The 25,878-nt window shown below is 43.9% G+C and overlaps 2 protein-coding genes and 1 long non-coding RNA gene across 3 annotated transcripts in view; 1 reads left to right on the top strand and 2 right to left on the bottom strand.

Annotated features, from left to right (window-relative positions):
- Positions 1-442: 442 nt before the first annotated feature.
- C2H15orf40 (chromosome 2 C15orf40 homolog) lies at positions 443-6,212 on the bottom strand. Its single transcript, XM_070494448.1, has 4 exons — positions 5,989-6,212; positions 5,027-5,153; positions 2,642-2,769; positions 443-1,293 (listed from the first exon to the last, which is right to left on the bottom strand). The coding sequence occupies exons 1-4, from the start codon at positions 6,121-6,123 to the stop codon at positions 1,198-1,200; spliced, it is 486 nt and encodes a 161-aa protein (XP_070350549.1). The 5' UTR covers positions 6,124-6,212; the 3' UTR covers positions 443-1,197.
- Positions 6,213-6,610: 398 nt separating this feature from the next.
- On the top strand, positions 6,611-14,266 carry LOC139041566 (uncharacterized). The gene is made up of 3 exons (XR_011496968.1): positions 6,611-6,735; positions 8,389-8,468; positions 13,783-14,266. It is a non-coding gene; the product is annotated as an uncharacterized lncRNA (long non-coding RNA).
- The window catches only part of BTBD1 (BTB domain containing 1), a 38,170-nt gene continuing 22,653 nt past the window's right edge, over positions 10,362-25,878 (bottom strand). The window contains exons 5-8 of the mRNA XM_014842643.3: positions 22,458-22,650; positions 16,659-16,746; positions 12,668-12,814; positions 10,362-12,194 (exon numbers count right to left, since the gene is read on the bottom strand). Coding sequence (XP_014698129.2) covers positions 12,036-12,194; positions 12,668-12,814; positions 16,659-16,746; positions 22,458-22,650 — 587 coding nt within the window. The 3' untranslated portion in view covers positions 10,362-12,035. The remainder of the gene's footprint in view (positions 12,195-12,667; positions 12,815-16,658; positions 16,747-22,457; positions 22,651-25,878) is intronic.

Raw genomic sequence — 25,878 nt, 5'->3', positions numbered from 1 at the left:
CATCCTGACCAACAGCGATCCCTGGGAAAACCACAAGTCAAACGCCTTGAGAGCACATCCTGGGACAGAGACGAAAGAGCAGGGAAAGTTCTTATCCATGACCGTGTCACACAAGCACAGCTCGAGGTGGTGTGGCCAGTGGCTCTGAAGAGAAGGCAGCTGAGCGTCACCGCGCTCTGCCGTCCAGTGTACAGTGACCTAACTTTTCCTGTCCTTGGTTCCTATGAACAGAGTAAGAGCTGAATGGATGAGTGTCCCCAGCTCTTTCACCATCAGGAATTGTCACTGTGGGTCCTTCTGGTGGATTTTGTACTTTTAAACATTTTGTCTATCAATACGTTTTCTTATGTACTTAGACAAAGCACACAACTGCACATTAGCTCTTCTGACAACCAAGGCAACCAAGTTATTATTCACCTTACCAAATCACTATAATTTGCACTGAACATTTAAAACAAGATATTTATTAGCTTTTGAAGCTTAGATATGATTTCTGATAGGCTTTTACAAATACTGAAAATAGCTTCCAGGTCCTCTTTCTTCTAAGGATCTTTGGAGATGCATAAGAACTACTAGATTTGATGATTGCAATTACCATCCAAGGAGGAAGAACATTCGGTGACTTCTCAAAAACGGTAATTAACATTAAATTACAAGTCTTGATTATTATTTACTTTTTCACAAAATGCTCAATAGAGCTTTAAAATGACGCAGAAAAAATTTTTGCATTTAGGTAAGCATTTTAAAATATAAAGACTACAAAGCAGTGTGACTTGTCACTTATAAACTGGATTAGAAGGCAGTCCACAATCAGGATAAAGTGCACTCAACTAGGAGTTGAGAGATCTGGGTTCTAGTTGCCATCTTGCACAGTGTGATCCTGAATGAGTCTCTCCACTTCTGGACGTCAGAAGCCCCATCAGGAAACGAACGGGGCTGAAAGAGGGCATCTTGGACATCCCTTCCGCTCTGTCATTCTGTGACGCGATGAAGTCTGAGTAACGCGTTCCAGGCTGTTCGGGGTCAGGGGTTTTAGGAGCTATAGTCAATGTTCAGTACTTTCAAAATTCCTACTTTTTTGAGTCCTGTTCTTATTTCTCCATGTTCTGTGCATTTAAAGGTATTTTCCTATTTAACAGCTTTTTCATCAGCAGCAATTAAAAAGTTCCTCAGGGATGCACTTATCATTTCTTGCTTTTATTTTTTTTCGACTTCCTTTTTTAATTTCTCCAAGATCTCATCTGGAGTTGTGGAGGCCAAAAGCTTCACCACTTTTTCACGAGATTTACCACCCTGGACCAAAAGGAACAGACAGTGTCAGGACAACACACTAAACTTTCTCCCGCTGCTAGAGACAGCAGCCCTCGCCGGGAGGGTGAGGGGACCGGAGCTGTCCTGACAGCTTCTCTGCCACTTTCTCCTCGTCATCTGGTCTAGCCAAAGACTCTCTCTTAGATTCCACCTTACTACAAACTTTTACAACTCTCCAGGGTTTTTTCCTTCATACATCAATTTCTGTAATAATAAAAGCTGGGTATTAAAATGTCAAAATGACTAGGGAGTCCAGATATATAATATTCTGGTTTCAAGTAATTCTTTTGTTTAAATTAAAAGTGGAAGTTTTTTAAACTACCAAAACAAATATTGCAGTTTTATATAAGCTTTAAATAAAAATAGTTCCAAATATAGAAAAAATTGCTATTCTCTATACTGTTACACATTTCTGAAAACTCCAAACAAAAAGCAACTACAAATCCAAGTGCTGTAGTTCCACAACCACTTACGACAAGTTTAAAAAGGATCTGTTTGGAAACACATCCTTTAAGAAGGTACAATCTGAGCCGGGATTTATCTAGCTGGGGAGCAGCTGCACAGGCAGCGGAGTGGGAAGTGCATCCAGGCAAATGCCAAGCATGTGCGCTGGCAGAAAATCAGAAGTGACCTGCCCCAGGCGGGGTGCTGAGGGGAGGCCCCGATCGGATGGATGTTTAGGTGCAGCCCATAATCAATGACTGAGTGCCCGCTGGCCCCTGGAGGGCGCTGTACAGTGCAGCGCCAGAAAACGAGTAGAGCTTTAAGAACCATGCACGCGGCTGCGTCTCACGCCTGCAGACTCGCTTCCATCAAGTCGAGGGCAATGCCCAGGGGCCTGTGTTTTAGAAACCATTCCCCAGTGACTCAGACCCGCCCCACTGCAGGCCTGTGGTATTAATGACTTCATGTGAGCTTTCTCTCTCCTACTGAGCTGCTCCTGGTGAGGACGGATAATGTGGGACCAGAGATACTTGATGGACTTACTAATGGGCATGACAATCAACAGGAACCAGTTTAGATTTTTTAGTATGGTGAGGACTTGAAGGAAGAGATGAGCAAGATTAATCTGACAGAGCAGGTACAGGAATGAATTGAGAAGGGAGAAAATGCTGGAAATGGTGGCAACTAAGGAATATGAGAGTATGGATAGTCTGAATAAGGATTGAGACAGTATGAATGAAGGAGACTAGGAAGAATTCACAGATTTTAGTGATTAAATGAATCTGAGTTAAAAACAACTGGCTTTTCAATTATTTGGAAAAGAAAAAAATCAGTCTTTTAAAAATAATGACTGATGTGTAATAACCAAAGACGTAGAGAGTCCCACCTTATCCAAAACCACATCACTCTTCCTGAGGTCCAGGACCTTGGAGAGGTAGCGACAGAGCTCCGCGTTCGCCTCTCCTTCCGACGGAGGCGCAGCAATGGCCACACTCACAGCCTCAGCCGTCACATCTGCAAGGAAAACAGTGCGGACTTGATCCCTGCGTTCTTCAGGAAGTGAGGCTGTTCTGTACAAGCGTTTGCCTTTGCCTGGCACACAGTTTTCAGTTAATAACGCTGAATGAAGAAATGATTAAACTGATCACACTTAAGGGAACGTAAACATGATAACTGTGCCTCCACCATCACGGAAAAGAAATCCGAAGAAAAGTGCTATTTACCCATCCTGCTGACCAGGATGGGCCTACAGTGCTGGGCAGCGTCCTGGATTCAGGCAGCTGGCAGCCAAGGAGAGTGGAACAGGCAGAGCCCAGGAGGGGGTCAGGAGCTGGGCTTGATCCCGCAGTGGCCCCGAGGCAGCTCACGGGGTTCTCGGGGTCGTCCAGGTGTCCTCATCAGGAGAACGAGGACACTGGGCTAGACTCCTCGCTTACGTGAAATGCCTCTTTAATGTTTTTCAAGTGTAATATTTACTTAAACATTTACACAGCACTTACATACCCCAAGGGCACACAGACATGTTTTTAGTGCTCTACAAACATTAACTGGTTTAACCCTTATAACCACTTTAGGAAGAAACTACTAATACCATTATCATCTCCATTTTACGACGAGGACACTGGAATTGAGAAGTAATGTGCCCAAGGTTACATGGCTAGAAAGTGATGATGGGATTCAAAAATAAAGTTGCAACACTCTGAAATCCCGGGACAAGGAGTCGCTTTTGAAGAGTGGTGCGGGCCCCTCATCCCTGCAGCCTTTATGAAAAGCTGCCGCCTGCAGTCCGCACTGCACTCGTGGGAGAGCATTTACTCAGGGCAGTGTGCGAGTGAGCTTGCGCGGGCCACAGCTGCGGCTGCTCGGGCTCCCACACTTGGGCCTCACCCGAGGAAACGACGTGGCCGCAGGAGCCACAGGAATGAGGGGGGAAAGCAAATCTCCTATCCTGTCACTGATTCTAAAATACAGTTTTTCACATTCTATCATCTTTGAAATCCAGATGTGTCCTACAATAGATGGAAAAGTGTTTAGTTCATATGGGTTTTGTCCTACTTACTGGTACATAACATAGCCGTGTACCTTCTGGTTGATGGCATCTTAGATTTGATGAAACTTGGTGTTCAACAGTAGACAGTGCCCACAGGGACCACTTAGAAAATGCTGACCAAGGAGGGCAGAGCTGTGGCCAGCTAACATGGCCATTAGCACACACCAGGCCCAGCGCCCCAATTCTGAGGTCTTGTTTTCAAAATATTTTTTTTTAATTGGAATACAGAGCTTTAGAGGTGAAAAAGACCTTCAAGATAATTCAGATCAATGTTTTTCAAACTTTCTCCCCACCCAGAATCCCCCCCACCCTAATTTCCCCGGGAATCTCAGCACTTAGATGTGAACACAGCCACTTGGGAGCCCTGTCTGCGGCCTCCCTCGCCCCCTCAGAGATTCCGGAGGCTCCTGGGCTCCAGGGAATAGCCTGAAAGCCTAATGACTTAACCCAGTGATCTCATCTGACAGGTGAAGGGACTGGGCCCAGAAATGTTTCTGCTGTGATTTAAAACACGTGCATACAGGTTGCTGGTCGGGGCTCTCAGAGCTAAGGTGTTCTCTCCCTCCTCAGACTACCGGTCATTACACTCGACCGAGATGTCTCTGCTTTCTTTCTCTGGCCAATGTGTCCAGTTTGTAATAGGACAAACTAAAAATAATCTAGGCTACACATTTTCCCTATGTGTCATTTCTAAAATACCCTTTTTTTTTTTGAGGAAGATTAGCCCTGAGCTAACATCTGCTGCCAATCTTCCTCCTTTTTTTTTTTTCTTTCGTTTTGCTGAGGAAGACTGGCCCTAAGCTAACATCTGTGCCCATCTTCCTCCACTTTATACGTGGGACGCCTACCACAGCATGGCTTGATGAGTGGTGCCATGTCCGCACCTGGGATCTGAACTGGTGAACCCCAGGCCACCAAAGCAGAACGTGCAAATTTAACCGCTGTGCCACTGGGCCAGCCCCAAAATACCATATTTTTTAAAAAGGAAAAGATTCAATAGTTTTTAGTCTAGCTTGGTATGCTTTAAATATTACACATTCACTCTTCAACACTGGCTTTACACCTTTACACTAGAATCTAGAGTCCGACAGTGGAGAAGCCTCTAACTGCAGGTGTGAAAATGCCCTCGACCACACAGGGTAAACTTCCAGTGAACCAGGCAGAGGCGGGGTGGAGGGACACTGATTGATACGTGACTCCCACCTCAGTGTCCAGACATACCTGTTACAGCGTTTTGTTTGGAACCAGGCTTGGCATGGATGGCTATGGTGACACAACCTTTAGGATCAGCTGCCACAGGACCTAAGGGAGGAAGTGATGTCTCTGGTTTCTTGCTCTCGCTTTTACCCTAAAACGACAACGACCACCACGCTACAACTTCACAGGTTACAAAATATTTCCCCACACATTTGACCCTTCCACTACCGCCCTTTCACCCTTAACCCAGAGAAACGATGCTCATCAGTCGTGTCCAGGAATTTCTGACCACCTAGAATGATTTCTCAACACCTTTCATGGCTCAAATCAATTCTTCCATGAAGCCTTCCCATGGACCCCACAAAGCGTTCTTTCCTGCCTTGGAAGACCCGACTCTGGCTTCCGCACCTCGTGCTGGCTCCCACCGTGTGCTCTGCATTTCCCGTTCCTCGGGGCAGAGACCATTTGTTATTCATCTTTGTAGCTCATGCGGCACGAACTAATAAAGGTTTGTGAACACCTGTGGCTGGAAGTGTCTGCGCGTGCATCTGCGGGGAGGGCGGAGAGGAAGGGGGGACGGTGATGCTGAACGCCCTACTATGCGACAGAAGCTGTGCTAGGCACTTTTCATTCCACAGACAGGATCTAAGGCCTGGGGCGGGATGCAGGCAAAGGGCACATAAAGATGAGTAGGGACGCACGTTCCTGCCCTCGAGGAGCGCGGGCTGCGGAGACAGGAGGGGACACACATCCCTGACACACTAAGGGCCTCCAGCGCAGAGCGGGGCAGGCAGCCCAGCGCCGGGACGCGGACCGAGCGCAGGAGCGGGGGGCGGTGCGCCCTCGGCGGGTCGCGAGGCGGAGAGGAGCCTCAGGAAGCTCGGCCGGGCGGCGCTGCCCGAGCACGAGGCGCGGGCGGACCGTCGGGGGTGGCGGCAGCAGGAGCCCGGGACCCAGGGAGCACCCTGTCCCGCCCGCGGTCTCACCGCCACGGCACTGCCACTGGCCTTATTGGTCGCACCAGCTTTCTTCGGCATCTCGGCGCCCCGAGCGAGCCGGACGGAGGGGCCAGCACCAGGTCCAGCGGGTAGCCGCCCCAGCCCGCAGAGCGGCCGCAGCATCCCCGCCGGGAGGCGGGGACAGGCGCCGGAAGAGCCCTCTGCGCCTGCGCACCGCGAGCGGGAACCGGCCCCGCCGGAAGAGCCCTCTGCGCCTGCGCACATCGAGCGGGAGCGGCCCTGCGGGTCGGCGGACGTGTCTGCTGCGGTCGGAGCGCGCCCCCTGCCGGCTGGCGGGGCAGGCCTCCGCGTTCCTCCAGGACCTGCGCGGGCCCCTCCCTCCTGGAAATTGGCCCCGGAGGCGGAAAGTGGCTCTGGTCGTGTCCTGACCTCTCCCCGCCAGCGGCGGGAGGGCCGTGTGCCTCCGGGCTCCTGTACCGTCCTGGGAAGACGGACTGGAGCGAGCGGCAGAGAGCGCGCAGGGCCAGGCATCTTCCGGCCCCTGCGGCCGCCGGGGGCGCGTACAGCCCCGCGGGTGGAAGGAGGGCACCCGCCGCCGGAGCCTGCGGGCGCATCCCGCGCGTTCACGGGGCACCCAGCGCGAGCTGGGCGCGGGGATCCCACGTGTGAAAAAGGAGGAAATACATTCAGACGTGCGATGCGGCCGGAGATGAGACTGGAGACGTCAGCAGAGGCTAATCGCCGAGTCCTTGAAGGGTCTGAGGCCAAAGATGGGTACAGTCCAGTTGGTTGTTTTAGAAAGATCACTGCCCGCAGAGTGGCCCATGGAAGAATAGAGGTCGGGAGATCTGCCACAGAAGTGGAAGACGGTGGCCTGGGCCAGAGCAGTGGCAGTGGAGATAGAGAACTGGGAGCTGATCATTTCAAGGATGTTCGGGAACTGGGGTGATCAGAGCTGGGGGAAGGACTGGATGTGGGCATGAGTAAAGTGTCAAGGAAGATACCCAGGTTTGGGAGTCTGAGATGAGTTGTTCTGTTTGGGACATAATGAGTTTGAGATGCCTGTGGGACGTCTAAGTAGAAATATTAAGGGCAACTGAAGCTTGAGAGATCTGGGCCAGTGATAGATTCTGGAGCCCTCTGAAAATAGATGCTAATTGAGGCCATGGAAGCTGATGAGAGAAAGGCTGAGAGAGAAAGAGCGCAGGGCACGGGGGCGCTCAGGACAGAACCCGAAGGGAAGGAAGAGAAGCCCCCGAAGGACACTGGCCAGATGTAGGCATACACGCAGCCAAGAAAGGGTACTTCAAGAGGGGTTGGCCAACAGTGACAAATGCAAGAGGACAGGTCAAATAGCAATGAGTGGTGTTGGTGACCCAGCCAGGAGCAGTTTCAGTGGAGAGGAGGAACGGAGGGGACAGAGTAATGCAGCTTCACTGTGAAGGGGTAACCCGTATCTGGAGGGGCACGTGGCGTTAAGCCCCATTTTTCATCTTTAAACTGGATGAGAGTTAACCATATTTGAGTGCTGACAGGAAGAAGCCGGGAGAGGAAAGGTTAGAACCGAGGAGGGCGGTAGGGTTCTGGGCGCAGCTGGAGAGACTGACGTGTCAACAGGAATTCTGACGCCCCTCTTTCACAGAGAAGGGAAGCTCAGGTGCACATGTTGGTGTGTTTATAGGTTGGTGGGAGCGGGGTTTTCTTTCATTAGCTGAAGGAGAGGGGGTTGAAGATGCGAGGAGAGTGGAACAGATTTAAGTAGCCTGGAGAATGGCAAAAAGCTGATTAGTGAAACCCTCAGCTGGCAGCACAGATGGTCTAGTTGAACCTGGAGACTGTGAAATCATCATGGTCCAATCTGTACAGTTAGATCATTTTGGTTTTATTATTTTAATTTTTTTTTTTGAGGAAGGTTAGCTCTGAGCTAACATCTGCTGCCAGTCCTCCTCTTTTTGCTGAGGAAGACTGGCCCTGAGCTAACATCTGTGACCATCTTCCTCTGCTGTATATGTGGGACACCTGCCACAGCATGGCTTGATGAGCAGTGTGTAGGTCTGCACCCGGGATCCGAATGGGCAAACCCTGGGCCGCCGAAGCGGAAGGTGTGAACTTAACCACTGTGCCACCAGGCCAGCCGCTGGTTAGATAATTTTAAATGCCTGGACTGAGTAGCCAGGAAGTTGAAGACAAGGCACATAACTGGATTCATCCAGGTGTGTTTGAGGGTTATTGAAGTGGTTAAAGTGATCAAGGATCAAAAGTGGAGAAGGAAAAAAAAAAATCAAAGGTGGACTCTAATTGGGTAGGGAAGGAAGAGGGCTCACAGCACAGTCAAGGGAATGGCAGTCTGGAGGTCCAAGAACAGATGTAACTGGAGTGCAGCTGAGAGCTGTGGGCAGAGCGGGATGTCTGAATCTGCTTCTTCAGGGGCAGGGCAGGTCCACGTGACAAGGTGCACGGCGTGGTCATGAGGAGCGGCTGACGTGAAATGGGGAAGGTGACTGGAGGTAAGGAAGGAAGGGAAAGCTGTTTGGAGGGGCTGTCCACCCCACAGGACTCTGAGGCCACTCAGCTTTGGTAGAAGAAAGTGAACGGGGTGTTAAACCAAAGCCCTACTTTCCTTGTTTGAAATCACTTGAGAATTGAGGCACAAAAGCTGAATCAGCATCATATAGAATTGGGGTTAAGTCATGACAGCCTCAATTACAGCTCTGACAGTTACAAGGGAAATAAAGGGCGCACTTGCGATGGTGAGTTATTCATAGTATCTGGCAGTTGACTAGATGGGTGAAGGCAGGGAAGCGGTGCCAAGAACCGTGCCGCCTCTCCCACAGGGGACTCGGGAGTGGGGAGCAGGGAGGGGGGAGCCATCAGCCCCATTTGCCACCAGAAACCATGCACCTGACCCAAATCTGTCCCAAATCTCTGCCTTTGGAGGGGAAAGAGACAGGGTGGGAAGATATGTTGCCCAATGGTGTGGGGAAGAACAGGGGCTATGATCCAGATGGCTGAAAACCCATTCTAAATATGTTTATACTGGTTCCCACTTATTTTTTTTGGGTGAGGGAGATTGGCCCTGAGCCAACATCTGTGGCTAATCCTCCTCTTTTTGCTTGAGGAAGATTGTAGCTGAGCTAACATCCGTGCCCATCTTCCTCTGTTTTCTATGTGGGACGCCACCACAGCATGGCTTGATGAGTGGGTGTGTAGGTCCATGCCCAGATATGAACCCTGGGCCACGGAGTGGAGCACGTGAACTTCACCACTATGCCACCGGGCTGGCCTCTGCTTTCTTTCTATCTTCTTTCAGTTTTTAGCAGAGTTCCATTTAAAAACTCCATCTTGTCTTAGCTTTGCCAATGGAGAAAATGGAAAATGGATTTCAAAGTGTACACGCTAGACAAGAGAGTAAATGAGCCGAGTAGCTCTGGGGCTGGGATCACCGTGGCGCATCCCCTCTGATGAAGGGTGCAGTTTGTCTAATGCAAGGAACGATTCCTAGGTTCTGAACCTGGGTGACGAGAACAGAGAGAAGAAAGTGGTTTAAAAGAGAGCCACTAGAAAGGGAAGTGGAACAGAAAGTTTCAGACACGTTGCATTTAACACAGTGAGTTCGGAGACCTGGCTCTCTAATGTCCTGCAAGCTTGTCTGTTCTCAGGTGAATTTTTTTTTTTGAACAGTACAGCCACTACTTATGTGGACCTACAAGAAAGAACACTTTGATAATGCAAACAATCTCAATTTGCTGAGGAGATACTAGAATAATCACACTTTTAAAAAACAGAAAATACTCTACTCTAGTGAATACAGATGAGCCAAGTATCTTTTTGGGTCGTATTGTGAAGTGTGAGAATGATGACATAAATGTTATTTTGAGAGCCGACAAAATAGTATTTTCCCAGCTCAGCTGGGGAGGCAGACCTGGGTTTAAATTCTGCCCCCACCACTTACTGACCTTTCTACACGGGAATTTCTTTGCCTGTGAAATGGGTTTTCCGACAGTACGGCCCTCATGCTGTTGTGAGACACAACTGAGGGCATGTGCACAGTACTCAGGGCAGACCCTGCCACACAGCTGTCACTCAGCAGCTACTGTCAACACGCAACAGCGGCGAGACAGTCGTCACGCTGGAACAGAGCAAGAGCAAGAGCAGTCTGCTTGCCCGCCCTCCTGGGACCAGGGGACCAGGGGACCAGGACGAGGGAAGCCTGAGCACGAGACCTAGAGCAGCAGAGCGGCACTGGGCGGAGCCGCCTCCAGGCAGCCGCAGCATTCTTACCTGTGTTGCGTTACTTCCGTAAATTAAAAATAAGGTTAAACCTCAATTAACTAGAATCCTCATTCCAAAATGCTGTCTTACCCTCAATTTTTAGAAGAAAAAGACAAGTGACAAAAAAATAAAAGGATAATAGACATTTATTTTTTAAAAATTCCAGGGGATGTCCCGTATCAGTGAACAGTCCTGTTGCGCCTGCTATGGCTGCCTTCAATTACAATCGTTCAGTGCAACGCACTCGAAGCCTCTGAAACGCCTCAAACATCGAAAGACCAACTTGTCTCTGGCATACCATACTGTTTAAGGCAGAAGTATTTTCTACCCCATAATGGTTACTACAGAATATCTGCTGGTTAATCTTTAGTTAACCAGAACCACACATTCCATAGATATTCCAGTTAACTGAGATTTATACGCCCAAGGTCATGTTACCAGAAATAGGAAAATTTCCCTTTTCTTCAGCAATATGAAGAGACCTCTGCCACCAACACACGTCGCTACCTTCTTGAAAATATAAAATGAAATACTACTTTAGATGAAGAATTTTTATATCCTAAATAGCATTATTTAGAAAAGAATCTTGACACTTAAAAGAATTGTGATTTTTAACCATCTTCCACAACTATTTGATATACCTTAAACTTAATTACATCTAAGTTTTTTATAAGATAATCACTTTCAAGGGAAAAAAAGAATGTTATTTATATAAAAATTTTGCTTTACAAAAAAGTGTATAAATGTCATTCTGCCAGATGCCCTTCCTACCCCCTCCTAATACAGCTGTAGCTGCGGACGACACTGAGGTCATGAACATTACACAGACTTTACTTCTTGGATAGAACTGTGTAGGTGACAGAATGTATACTTTTCAGCACGAGTGATTTTGTTGGCTATCTTTAAAATTTCAAAGTAGTTGTTAGAAATGTTAATATTTCATTTCATTTTCTGCTGTGTGAGATTATCACCACCATGAACTGATGTCTGCCAGTCACCATCATCGTCACCATCCTCATCTCAGTCTCGGGAGTTCTCGGCAGCATCCCCCATGCGGACAGCCAGGGACAGTGGTGCAGTGGGATGAGAAGGATGCAGTCTGAGACCATACCTTTAGATTGGTTTATATCCCATTATTGTGAATTTGTACAAACGCCGTTTATAGTTTAAAACTGTACTATGTAACAGAGGACTATACTATTACAAAATAGCCTTTTCTGTAAATGCACTGAAAAGCTTCTTGGGCATTGATTAGGCCTATTTCTAGCAATATTCCAACAGATATTTCAAAACTCCAAATATAAAGTCAGTTTTCTTAATTTTCTGAAATGAGTTAATTCTGTAGGAAAACTGACGCATCTGGTATCTCAAGTAACCTTCAAAATAGCTAAGCCTATATACCCATCTCATCTAACCTTCAAAATAGTTAAAACAAAAACAAAAACTACTACTAACAACTACTTTATATATAACAAGAATCTTTCAATTATAAAACTGTTGAAAGACCATGAGTCAGCTGATCTATGAAATTATACAAGATAAAGCTGAAATAGCTGCAGGTTTTTTTAATAATTAAACCAAGTTCTCTTTTTCCCTAAGGTTATAAGAAAACGGAAATCTGCCTTTAAATCATGCAGAGATTTAAATCAATGTTTTTCTATCTCCTCTAAGAAACTAAAATGTTTCTTATCTTACAATTATAAATATTCATAACACTCAGACTCCTTTTTGTGGCCAGTTTTTTATGCCTTTGAGACTAGACTGTATGGTTCTATTTAGGCAAGATGTGTGATAATGCTACATTATGTATAAAATATTATTTCTGGTATTTGTCCATCTTCTATTGAAGTGCCATTATTATTGCCAGGGGAACTGAAAAAGAAAAAGACAGTCTTGCTAGCAGTGGGTGTTTCATGAACTACTTTCTTCAGTCCTTTTGTGCCGTAGTGGGAATCTGGACCCTAAACGAGAACAAAAGCTTCATTAGTAATTTTCATTTAATAAGCACTCAACTTGATGTGATGTTTTAATTAGATTAACGATCTACTATATTTCCTTACAGCTCTTGTATAAAATTTTATGCCAAGTCACTTAATGAAAAATGAAGTTTTTGAATCAAAGCTAATTAATGATTAAAAATACTGAATGTAGAACTCAGCTATTAGGGAAGAGTGAAATGGTTTTAAGAAAATAATTATTTTCTCTTCTGTCAACCATTCAGTCTCCTACTCAAACAAAGGGCTGCTGAGGAGGAACCCTTTCTCCCGGAGCAGAGCTGTGCCGAGGCGCCTCTTTTCTCAAAGCACCGGGGCTCTGGCGCCCAGCTCCCCTCCTCCCCGTCTTCCTAAAAGGCTCTGTCAGCAACTCCCCATGACAGCCCCGAGGAACGCTGGGCCCCATGGGCTCCCCGTGTGGCGCCCCAGACGACTCTTACCTTGAGTGTCGCACACGCGGTGTAGCACACGCTGGGCAGGACCTCTATGGGCTCCTTGAACATGACCCTGAAGGTGTTAGCAGTCCCGTCACAGCTAAATCCAGTGTCATTCTGTCCCAGGGTTTGTTTTTTCTCATATTCAATGATCTGTAATTTTTAAAAGAGACATTACATTTAAGTTAAACCAACAGACACAAAATTTCATAGAAAAGAATATAAAGCCTTTAGGAATAGCAGAGTAGACGACTACATCTCTGTGTTGTAACTTTTTCTACTTCTCTCTAATCACCAAAGATGGCTTTCAACATGCTGTCAGAAAATGGATATTTGTCACTCATCGCAGAGAAGCTGGGGAGAATGTCAGGGGGCTGGGGCTGGGCTGCAGGAGAGAGGAGCTTCCAGGCTTTGGAACTGGTTTTTTTTTTAAGGAAGATTAGCCCTGAGCTAACGTCTGCTGTCAATTTTTTTTTTTTTTTTTTTTTTTGCTGAGGAAGACTGGCCCTGAGCTAACATCTGCATCCATCCTCCTCTACTTTATATGTGGGATGCCTACCACAGCATGGCTTGCCAAGCGGTGCCATGTCCACACCTGGGATCTGAACTGGCAAACCCTGGGCCGCTGAAGTGGAACATGCGAAGTTAACTGAGGTGCCACCGTGGTGGCCCTCACAACTGTTTTTTGAGAATGTCTGCATTTTATTTTTTTTTTTAAAGATTTTATTTCTTTCCTTTTTCTCCCCCAAAGCCCCCCAGTACATAGTTGTATATTCTTCGTTGTGGGTCCTTCTAGTTGTGGCATGTGGGACGCTGCCTCAGCGTGGTTTGATGAGCAGTGCCATGTCCGCGCCCAGGATTCGAACCAACGAAACACTGGGCCACCTGCAGCGGAGCGCGTGAACTTAACCACTCGGCCACGGGGCCAGCCCCGAGAATGTCTGCATTTTAGATACCTGAGGGAAATGAGCCTTTGCTCCTTGCTACCCCATGTCTTGTTGCTAGGAAATTCCTGTAGCATTTCCTATGTCTAAATGTTATTTACTGAAATTAAAATAACCTTAAATGCAGTATTCACGTATGTGGATGTTGAAAATGTGAAAATTCTGTCTTCACTCTAGTCCCATAATCTGCGCCAGGCACGGCGGGACACCCTCAAGCAGCTTCCAGCCACGAGAGCAGACGTGCAGGCGGCTTGGCCCGGTGCCACAGCCGGAGCCGTGAGAAGACGGTGCGGGCAGGGGAAACTCGCTGTCAGGAGCGCGGCTGCACAGAGGAGAGCGGTGCAGGCTCCCGGGCACAGAGCAACCCACGCAGAGGCTGCGGCTCACAGCCTGCCTTTGTGCACAGAGTAGACAAAACAGTAGTCGTAAGACAGGCCAAACCAACGTCTGCAGCCACGGCTCAGGACTGCAGGCCTGCCTCTGCAGGGACAGCGAGCAGAGAAGACCATGAGGGGGCTCGGGTGCTGTGATGTCCTGTTCCTTGATCTGGCTGCTGGTTAGACAAGTGTGTTGTTTGCGAAAAGGAAGCCGTATGTACCACTTACAAACGTGCACTTTTCTCTATGTTTATCACAGTTCAATAAAAAATTTTAAAGACGACACACCAGTGCCCTGAAAGCAGCAGTGCGACACCAGGTGGCTGTAGCAGTGTGATCTAGAGCAACGCACTTCCCTGCTCTGAGCCTCAGGTGGTCTTTTAATTTGGGGCGACCTTGCTTTGCTTTCTTCCTAAGCTGTTATGAAAGTCAAATTATGAGACCAAGCAACAACGACAGCAACAGACTACGTTCCAAACCCGTTGCATCTCACTGTCCCCACAAAACCACAAGGCAGGCACCACCACTGTCACAGCAGACAAGGAAACTGAGGCTGAGAGAGGGGCATAATTTGCCCACAGTCATATCCTGGAGGTGGTGCAGCTGAGACTCAAACCCAGGCCATCTATCTGGTGGTGTAGCTGGAGGGTGCATGACACCAGCCACTGGGGCAAGAAAATAAAGAGAAGTCCTATTTCTGTTCAGTTTACTCCGAGTATTCACGTTTTACCACTTAGTACACCTGTGACCCTGATGATGCCCTCCCTCAGTCTGCGCTGAGCCTGGTGTCTGAGCTAAGGGATGAGGTGCAGTGGGGGGAGAGCAGGGTTCCACACCAGCCAAGGCTGACAGCGGCCTCGCTCCCTCTCAGGCCTGCAGGCTAGACAGCCTGCTTAAGTGGGTTTCTGGATCCCATTGGATAGGATCTTGACAACACTTTTATAAAGTATATAAAGTGAAATGGGGAGTGATCATGAAAATCTTTTACACCCTTCAGAGGTTTATTGTGGTTTTTCTGCACTTAAAAAGATGGAAACAGAATTTCCTAACCTGCTTTACAATCTGTCAAATAAACAATTTCAGTGGGTTTTGAACCTATTTGTTAAAAATATTAAAAACGGGGGCCAGAGGGCCGGCCTGGTGGCAAAGTGTTAAGTGTGCACGTTCCACTTCGGCAGCCCAGGGTTCGCCGGTTTGGATCCTGGGTGTGGACACGGCACTGCTTGGAAAGCCATGCTGTGGTAGGCATCCCACATATAAAGTAGAGGAAGATGGGCACGGATGTTAGCTCAGGGCCAGTCTTCCTCAGCAAAAAGAGGATTGGCAGCAGATGTTAGCTCAGCACTAATCTTCCTAAAAAAACAAAAAGGGGGCCAGCCGCATGGCCAAGTGGTTAAGTCCGCGTGCTCTGCTTTGGCAGCCCAGGGTTTCTCCAGTTCGAATCCTGGGCGCAGACATGGCACTGCTCATCAAGCTATGCTGAGGCAGCATCCCACATACCACAACCAGAAGGACCCACAACTAAAAATACACAACTATGTACCGGGGGGCTTTGGGAGAAAAAGGAAAAATAATATCTTTAAAAAAAAATTAAAAATGTAATTTTCAGGGCTGGCCCCATGGCTGCGTGGTTAAAGTTCTGCGTGCTTTGCTTTGGCAGTCCAGGTTGGCAGGTGTGGATCCCGGGCATGGACCTATTCCATCGTCAGCCTTGCTGTGGAGGTATCCCACACACAAAAAATGGAGGAAGACTTGCACCGATATTAGCTCAGGGCGAATCCTTCTCACCAAAAAAAAAAAAAAAAAAAAGGGTAATTTTCTAACTGTGTTGTAAGAATGACAAATTGACATGAGTGATGTAAATTTATCAGCTGAATTTCACTATAATCCTTAGTGCACAGCATTAGAAAATGAACATGACTTCATCTAGGAGATTCTTTCATTTGGAACAAGGTATCTTTGAGGTAGTGACATATCTTTCAGCAAATCAGAGCTTTGAACTGCTGTGCATTTCAAAAACTAATGATGCATTTTGATCACAGGGCTCACCTAGGTTTTTACTTTTAAAAATAATATATAAATAACATTTTACAAAGGGCAGTTCTTTCTGCTGATAAAAGTTTGAAAGATTGCTTTCTTTTCTCATTTCTATCTTTTGTGTTTTAATTTATGTGTAAGGACAGTATGGTATATGCATAGTTTGTAAATAAAAGTACAATGAAGATGTGTTTCAAAAATAATTTTCCTAACTGGGGTGTACCCTCAAAAGGGTGCAGAACACTGGTTTACTGGAAGGGAAAGAGGTGGTATTTAACCTTCTTCCAGATTAAGAAATGAGGCAGAGCCCATCTCGAGATGAGGCAGGGAGCATAGACAATCAGAAACCAGAGGGTGTTCACAGGAGTTAGAAGAAACAGACAGTTTCAAGCCCTAGAGTTCAAGTGCCATGAAAAAGCAGGGGCGTCTTAAGCCAGCCAAGGCACAAGCAGGAAGGACCAAGAGAGGGGTTCCTGGACCAATTCCCTGAAACTACATTTTTTTGATCACTTGTAAAACAGAACTCTCTAGGCTTAAAATGCTACTAAATTACAACATCTTTGTCAAGTTACAATATCTTATTGTAAAATTACATGTTTGTTATATTTCAAGATGATATATAGTGGGGAAAACGTGTACCTGTATATTCACTTGATAATCCGTGGGACCGTGAATAGATCCATATAAACCAAATCCAACTATAGAGATTCTTCGATTAACTGTGAACCTGAGAGAACGAAGCCAAATATAAAATAACATACATAATTCAGTAAGTTCATATTCTCAAGGCTTATCAATTTTTTTAAGTACTACCTGGAATATCTAATTTTACTAATAAAAACTATCACAAATCAGATATCCTTGGAAATGTCATCTGCTTGCAAAAAAAACCTTTCCAGAGTAAATTTTAACTTAAAGGGAACTTAAGTAGAATTTATTTTCTATACTGTACATTTTTGAGAGTCAAAGGAATTTATTTAACCTAAATACCCACTTTTCTTGTAATAATAATTTTAGTCCAAATATGTTTGCACATCTCCTTCATGAACACAGCGGTGGCACCCATTGGCCTGAAGCCCAGCATCCCAAAGTGTGACCTTTCCTCAGCACGGTGAACGCTTACTGAGGCCACCCGTGCGTTGGTGCTGGGGAAATAACGGTCAACTGGGCAGTCTCCACCCCATGGCACTTACAGCCTAACAGAGGACATTGACGATAAACAAGTAAAGAAAGGAATAAATCAATAATTACAAACTGTGCTAAGAGCTGTGAAGGAAGCAGGCTGCTGTAACAGCACTGGTGGTGGAGGCCTGGGGACAGGACCCCAGGGAGATCAGAATGGGATTTCACAGTGGAGCAACTGGCAAGTCCAGTTTGGTCATAATAGTTAAGAACTACACCCACCCTACTCCCTTTTATAAATGTATAAAAACTGACATCAAGTACAAATGGCACTGAAAGACTGTATAATCAGAGATAATTTGTAATATAAATTACTGATCCTCAACATTTTCGATAACAATTTCAATATTATGGTGATGATTATCATCACCACACCCCACCACTTTATGGGCACTTCCTGTGCTGGGCACTGAGCTTCAGTTCTTTACATGAATTATTTCCTTTAATCACCATAGCAGCTCTATAAACTAAGTAATACAGTATTATTTTTATTACCGTCAGTTTTTATAGTTGAGGAAACTGAGGTTGAGAGAAATTAACTTGCCTACATCAAAAAGTGTGGCGGAGCTGGGACGTGATTCCAGGTCTGCCGGGATCAAAAGCCCACGCTCTTGGCCACTATGTTAAACTCCCAGGGCAGTAATGAAGACCTCCTCAAAATTTTTAAAATGCACTTTTTATAATGTAGTTTTTTCTTATTATAAAAAAGCAACATATTCTCTGGAAAAAAAACTTAGAAAATGTAGTTAAAACCATCAAGGGGGAAAATGTAAAGCATCTCTAAACCCATCATCCAGAGCTGGGCTGCTTCCCCTCGGCACACATCCCTCTAGTCTTCTGGTTCTCTTTTTTAACAATGGGAAAATAGACTGTTTTCTATGAATGTGTATTATTTAAAAGTCATCAGAATATATATATTTTTATACCTTTATTTCATGTAAAAAGGCAAAAGATTATCAGTGATTCACCAAATATAGCTAATCCCTAGCTGTTGGACAATCTAGGTTACCTGCAGTTCTTGTTACAGAACAATGCCCTGATGACCGATCCTATACTAAATCAGCTTGCAGAGCCTAATTATTTCCTGAGAATAAATGCCGAGAAGTAGAACTGCTGGTGGGAGTGAAAGGCACATTCTTGAGGCTTCACACAAACACTATTGGTTGCGTTCTGGGGAGACCACTACATTTTACACCTATGAGAAACAATGATCGTTTCTATCTCGCTCTCAACAACCACGAGGATTTTAATTTCTTTTTGCCGTTGAGAAACTGACAAATTCTATTTATATTTCTTTGATTATTAATGAGTTAAAACATTTGCTAATATGCATACTATTTTCTCTTTAATGAAATATTCAAGTTCTTTCCCCATTTCTCTCTGCTGCTGAGTGTCTTTTTCATGTGAATTTGAAAAACCATGTTATACAGTTACGCTTTGTCAGTAATGTCCATTACAAAAAGTTTCCTGTCATTTATCTCTTGTAGGGGCTTTGGACATAAAAATTTTGGATTATCTGTAGTCAAATTATGATCTATGCCGAGTTTAGACAGGCCTATCTCATCCTCATAATAAACAAACATGCACCCGTTCCAGCACTTTCATTGTTGTAATGTTAAAAATACAAATATTGGTAGATGGCTCTAACCATGTTTTCCCAGTGGTTAACCCCTACTAAGACTCTCTCACTTATGTCAGGTGGGTTTCTGACCTCTGTGCTATATTCCATACGACACTAACTTACTGTAGCTTTACAATACTTTCCATGTTTGATTCCTACTGTTCTTTGTAAAAAAGAAACATTTAATCTTCCAGATTAACTTTAGAATAATTTTGCCAAGCCACTCCTCCTTGCCAAAAATATTTGACTTCTGAAAGGAACTGCATAACATGCATAGGTTAATTTGGAGGGACACTGTCTGACTCTAGTTGAAGTTCTCCAGTTCTTCATAAAGGTACCATACTGTACATTTCTTACAGGATTCAATCCTGCTACTTTATGTTATTTTTTACTCTTGTAAGTGGGATCTGTTTTTACTCAATATTATAACTGAAAATGTAAACAGAAATTTTTTTTTTTTGGCAAAATAATATAACAAAATGTGCCATCTTAACCATTCTTAAGTGTATAATGCAGTGGCATTAGTACGTTCCCATTACTGTGAACTAGCAGCAGCAGCCCCGTCTGTAACTGAGCTCTGACGACCTGTGTGAACGTCACTGGCTTCTACATCTACATTTTAAAGAGGCCACTATTCTCTTCTCTTGGTGCTAATAGATTTTTAGCAGATCCTGAGGTTATTTAGGTGGATCCGTTGTTCTCAAACGAAGCTCCATTCCCAAGGAGGCTCGCTCTGTCCCATGAAGGTTTAGGGGCAGAGAGCCAGGGACACCAGATCTCCTGCAATGCTTAGAAAGTCTCCTAACACAAGGATCCCAGCCAACTTTCACGTGTCCTGTCAGAATTCACGTAGGTGAAAACCTTGTTTATGAGACTTGACCCTAATTCCATTTTATTTATAAACCAAAGTTTTTTTGGCAATTTTAATATTTGCTGACTTTTACAAGAGGCACCTACCACAGAGGAAAATCATGCAGTCAGTTCTTGCTGTTTGTGGTAGTTACATTCTATAAAGTTGCTGCAAACACAGAATTAGCAAACACTAAACCACTGCTCCTGGGGAATACGTACACGCCGTCCCTCACACAGATTACAGTCTTCAATCCTAAAAACAATTCGGCCTAGTAGATTCCATTTCATTTTACAAGAGAAAACAGAGTTCAGAGTGACTTGCCTGAGGCCACCCCACTAAAAGGTGCCCGCACTGGGATTCAGACTGTCTAAGGGCCCAGAGCGGGATGTCCTCCACTGCCCCACCGCCTCCACCTCCATCCCCATCCCCGTGTGAGAGGAAACAAGGAGGTGGGGCATCCCCTCAACAGACCCCAGCTGGGAACACGCTACACCCCACCCCCACCCCCCCGCCCCGGGAACTAGAATCTTCTCCTGCCAATGACTAAGAAAGTGCTCCAAGTATTGATCTGGGGCTTATAAATAAATTTTGGTGAGTAGGCAAGTTCGCAAATGCAGAAACTGAATAAATAGCACTGACCGGACTTTATCGGGAAGCTTTAAAGAGAATGATAGAATTGGCAGCAGTGCTGTTCGTGTAACGTCATGAGACATTAATATGATACGCCTGTCCCCTGCGATGGTAGCTGGTTAGCACGCCGACACAAACCCGTACTGCAACCGACTGCTTCGTTTGCTCTCTACGTGGTCTCGTCCAATGTCTACATATTCAAGTACGCATTTTATTCTATCCGTTACATTTATAGGCCATTATATCGATTCAAAGAAAAAAAACATGTGAAGCATATTATCCATGAATTCCATTTCAGGTCAGTAAAGGGGGAATACAAAATATTTATTATAAAAAAGGAGAACTGGGTTTTATGCAGTTCAGAACTACTGATGTACACTTTATCTGCAAATAATGAAAAAGATCTCTTCCTTTCCAACATTCCAGGCTCTAATTTCTTTACCCTAATACGACCTCAATCGGAAGGATAAGAACGCTGCTGAGGAACAGCAAGGTGAGCAGGCACTGCTGAGCTAGGGGTCAACAGTCGCCGTGTTGAAGACGTATTCTTCTAGACCTGGTCTATTAGTAGGTACATCTGGAACGAAGGTGAAATCATACCGAAAGTCTTTTTGAATCTACTGAAATAATCGAATTGTTTTTCTTTGACCTGCTACTGTGGCGAATTACGTTAATAAATTTCCTAATATTGAGCCATTCTTTCAATCTCCAAATAAGCTCTATTTGCTCAGACAGTATTACTCTTCTAAGGTGCTGCTAGATTCGATATGCTGATATTTTACATAGAATTTCTTCTTCTACGTAGAGTAAGCGAGACTGATCTAGAAAATGGTCTCGTCAGATTCCTGTATAAGGTTCTGCTTCCTTCCGTAACTAACCGAGAAGTATTCCCTCCTTTTAAGGCTCAAGGAAACGACCTGTTCCTTGATGGTTTGATACAACTCACCTGTAAAAACCACCTTGTGAAGGGACAGTTCTTTGATAACTTTTAATTCCTTCCATGGTAACTGGTCTATTCACGCTTTCTTCTTCAGTCAATTTTGATAATTTATATTTGCCTATAAAATGATCCATTCCATTAAGATGTTCAATTTATTAGCATAGGGTAAATCCAGAATTAAAATAAAAATTTCCTCAGTATATGATTATATTCCCACTATTATTTCTAAATATGAGTATGTTTTATTACCTTTGCTTATTTATTTTATTGATCTTTTTAAGGAACCAGCTTATGGATTTATCGATTCTACTGTTTTTAATTAATTAATTTCTACATTTATCTATTTCCTTCTTTGTTCTTATGGTTGTTTTGCTTTTCATTTTCTAGCTTCTTGGGTTGAATGCTTAAGCCATTTATTTCTACTCTAATTTATTTAGTAAAAGCAGTTAATTATTACTGTTTCTTTGTGTGATGCTTTGGCCTCATCCCTGAGTTTTCATATACAATGTTCTCATTGAGAAGGATTACTAAAGTCCACAAATACAGTTTTATTTCCATTTTAACCCAGTATTTATGAGTCCTCTCCCCCTCGGAGTTCTATTTTTTAACAAACTTGTTATTAGTTTCTAGTTTTATTCCAAAGTGCTACACGTGGAAAATCCAAGAGGCATGTTTATGAAGACTGGTACTTATTCTCTTTTGACATTTAACCTAAGGAAACACAGTGAAGCACACATAAATTCCTCAACAGGATTATATGCATATATCTTTCAAGATTCTTGATTTTTTTTTCCCATTCAAGCTTTTCTAAACAGATACTGAGATATTTTCCATGCAATGTCTATAGAAAGGAAAAACTCACACCAAACATAGTAAGACTGAATGTATTAAATTGTAGCCCTAAGACTGTAAAAACAGCGTTTGATCAAGTAAGGTCTAGGCCTCGGCTCACCAGCAGTGGCAATCCAAACAGAATTCATGTACAGAAAGCCCAACCCAATCCTTTCTCAATTTACTTGGTTCCTAAGATGTCCTCTCACTCATGATTCAGTGAGGAGACTGGTATATCTCACAGACTTCTTGACTCTTGTACTAACTTAGAAGTTATTAAACAAAGAATAAAATAAAATGTTGGTTAATTAGCTCCTAAAACATGAGGATAAAAGCCACATGCTGGCCGCCCACATCCCCACGCCCGCCATCTGCGGGTACCTGATGCGGTCGCTGGTGCCACTGTAGCCCCAGCGGCTCTCCACCTGCTGGAACCTGTTGATGCAGCACTCCTTCCCTCTGAGGCAGCACCTCGGCCGATCGATATATTCAACTCGGGGTTTAGGATTGACAGTAAAATGAAGAAAGAGATTTACCACTTCACGGTCGGACAGAATTCCAGACTGAGCAGGACCTATAGAAATAAAAATATAAATCTCAATAAAAGCGACTTGATTTCAATCCCTAACTTTGTAATAATCCACACAATAAAGTGAATTCAAATCTGGAAGATGTAAAGTAACAAGGTAGAAAAATCTTAGCATATATAATTTTAGCATATATTTAATTTTAAAGTTTTTCTAAATTCATGTAAGGTTAAGCTAACAGAACGTAAGTACTAAAATCATTAATAAATCAAAGCTTAGATGAAACCCAGAGGAGCACAGAGAGACCTCTGGATTTTTCAATCCATACACCCGCTCTTAGTACCACAGATTTTCCTTCACCAGAAAGAGAGTCATTCCCTGTGGTGGGGAAACGCTTACGATGGCAACCAGAGCTATTGTTCCTTCTCTGTTCCCCAGCTAAGACCTGTCTGAGGTTGTAATCCAAACAAGGGAATATATTTAGAGGTGGAACTAGACGGGCTAGTGCTTTCATTCTGGGGTTCAGAAATCAGCGGGGGCAGGAGCTAAGCCTGGAAGAGCTGTGGAAGCAGCGTATAGTGTGTTACAGTTTCCCCATTGCACTGCTTCTGAGAAAATTTCCAAATAGCTTAAACTTATCTAGGAATAAATGCTGTTCCTCATAAAAGATGCCAAGAGATCCCTTCCAAGGCTGGTAAAAACAATCTAAATAAGAGATTGCAAAACACTAGATTTCTAGAAATCTGGTTTAGGAAGCCATAAATTCAGATTTTAACGTAAAACCTCCATTTTTAAACATTAGATTAAGATTTTTAAAATACTGCACACAAAATATAAAAAGCCCATGAGACCGGGCCCAAGGTTCATATGCAGTCTCTGGATAAGGTAAGGTTGTAAAGAAGGAAAAATACAATTACAAACTTAAAATCTGCATTTTAGCAAAAAAGAACAGAACTGGAACTGCATAAGATCGAAAAAGAGATGGGGATGAAAACTCATGTAACTTTCTCAGAACGACAAGGAATAAGACAAAAGAATTAAAATGTAGGATTAAAAAGCAGAGACCAACACACAGGTAACCAGTGTTCCTGAAGAACTGACAAGAAATAGGTGACGCAATAATTCAAAACTATAATAAAATTTTCTTAGTCAAAAAAAAAGTCTTCAGATCATGAAAAGCACTCTCAGATATGTACCATACACTTACCTAAAGAAAGTAATCAAAGATACACTCCACCTAGCAGCAGGGTGAATCAAAATAAAGAATTCAGGAAGGCGTGTCATAAAAGAACTGGGGATGAACACTGAGACCAATACAACCTAGAATTAACTCTCATATAGTTGTATTATTGTAATGTGGTGCCTGCACGTGTATGTGTGTGTAAAATCAGCTACAATGAATCAGTCTGGAAAGGTTTCAGCTGTCTTACAATGCTGAGAAAAATCCCCAACTATTTGACAATTAAGCTATATACTCTAGCCCGCGGACCAAGAGGAAAAACTGGAAGACTCAATACTATGAAAATGTCAGTGATCTCCACAGCAGTCTGTGGGTTCAACGCAATTCCAATCAAAATCCTGCATGACTTTTTTTGGTGAAAACTGACATGCTGATTAAAAAATTTATTTATATGAAAATGCAAAAGAAGAGCCAAGATAATACTGAAGAACAAAAATGGAGGACTTTCACTACCAGATTTCAAGATTTAGTATAAAACTACAGAAATTAAAATTATGCAGCATCAGTGCAAGAATAAACAAATATAACAGTGGGACAGTATAGACATTCCAGAACTAGATTCATTCATATAGTCATTTGATTTACAACAAAGTTGGCAGTGCAATGTGTTGGGGCGAGGATAGTTTTTAAATAGCTAGCTATATGGGAAAAAAACGAACCTTGACCTTTACACCTTAGCCATACACACGTGCGAAAAAACAACACAAAAACCAAAAATTCAATTGTATTATAGACCTAAATGTTAAATGTAAAACAATAAAGCTCCTAGAAGAAAACCTGAGACTATCTTCATGAGTTTGAGGCAGGCAAAATTTCTTAAAGAGGACACAAAAAGCCTTCATCTTGAAGGAAAAAGATTGAAACGTTAACGTCATTAAAATTAAGATCTTCTATTTATCAACAGACAGCATTAAGATAATAAAAAGGCAACCCAGAGACTGGGATATTAGTAACATCTGACCTGTATCCAGAATATATAAAAACTCGTACAAATCAACAGAGAAACAACAAAAGCCCTAAGAAACATCTCATGAATGAGGATACCCAATTACTGGTAGGTTCAACACCACTAATCATCAGACACACGAAATTAAAACCACAAAGAAAGAGGTCCCCACTCTTCCAAGTGACTCAAGCTACAAAAACTCATCATACTGTTTTGAAGAGGACGTGGGGCAACTAGAACAAGCTCTTCACTCTCAACTCGGCAGCTGAGCGTGAACTGTCCCGACCACTGAGGGCAGCTGTTGGGCAGGACCTGCCGCTGCTGCGCATCCACCCACTCTCTGACTTAGCAACTCCACCCTACATCTCACAGCAACGTTTACATGTGCACATGTACACCAAGGGACACACACAAGACTGTTCGGACCAGCCCTCAAACGGAAACAACCCAAACGTCCAACACTAAGATGGATAAATAAATCAACACACATCATACAATAGATTATGCAGCAATGAAAAGAATGCGCTACTGCCACACAAACCCATGGTTGAATCTAACAGATAGAATGTTAAGAGAAAGAAGCCACACCCGAAAGAACACATACTGTATGTATGATTTCCTTTATATTAAGTTCAAAAACGGACAGAACTAATTTACAGAGGCCAGAAAGGAGCCACCCTTGGGAGGGAGATTAAGGCCTTGGAGGAGCACGACGGAGGCCTCTGGGGTGCTGGTAACGTACTACAGTTGTACAAGTGTGGTTAAATAGGTGCGTTTTTACTATATGCATATTTCAATAAAACAAGTTTACAAAAAGAAAAAACAAACATTGATTCTGACCAGCAAAAACAAAAACTTCGGAGCAAATTGAAACATATATGATAAATCAGTAAAAAAAAATTGAAAACCCCAAGAGAATAAGTCATGAATGTTACAAAAAAAATACAAATGGCCAATAAACATAAAGAAATATAACTTTAAACAAGCATGAGATATTTTTTCTTTTAAATCAACCTGGCCATGACTTAAAAGTAGATAATACTCAATGTTGATATGGTAATGAGAACTGGTCATAGAACTAAGATTCAA

The sequence above is a fragment of the Equus asinus genome, chromosome 2 (genome assembly GCF_041296235.1).
Source record: "Equus asinus isolate D_3611 breed Donkey chromosome 2, EquAss-T2T_v2, whole genome shotgun sequence".
In the NCBI taxonomy this organism is placed as follows: Eukaryota; Metazoa; Chordata; class Mammalia; order Perissodactyla; family Equidae; genus Equus; species Equus asinus.
The sequence above is the reverse complement of the archived record's forward strand: the minus strand, read 5'-3'. Positions and strand labels throughout refer to the sequence as shown.

What these genes read in the sequence shown, in the direction of transcription:
- C2H15orf40 (XM_070494448.1), bottom strand. Translation starts at nt 6,123, where the DNA reads ATGCTGCGGCCGCTCTGCGGGCTGGGGCGGCTACCCGCTGGACCTGGT. An exon ending in CAAACAAAACGCTGTAACAG is followed by an intron (nt 2,770 to 5,026) that starts GTATGTCTGGAC and finishes TTTTCCTTGCAG; the next exon opens with ATGTGACGGCTGAGGCTGTG. An exon ending in GTGATGTGGTTTTGGATAAG is followed by an intron (nt 1,294 to 2,641) that starts GTGGGACTCTCT and finishes CTTTTGGTCCAG; the next exon opens with GGTGGTAAATCTCGTGAAAA.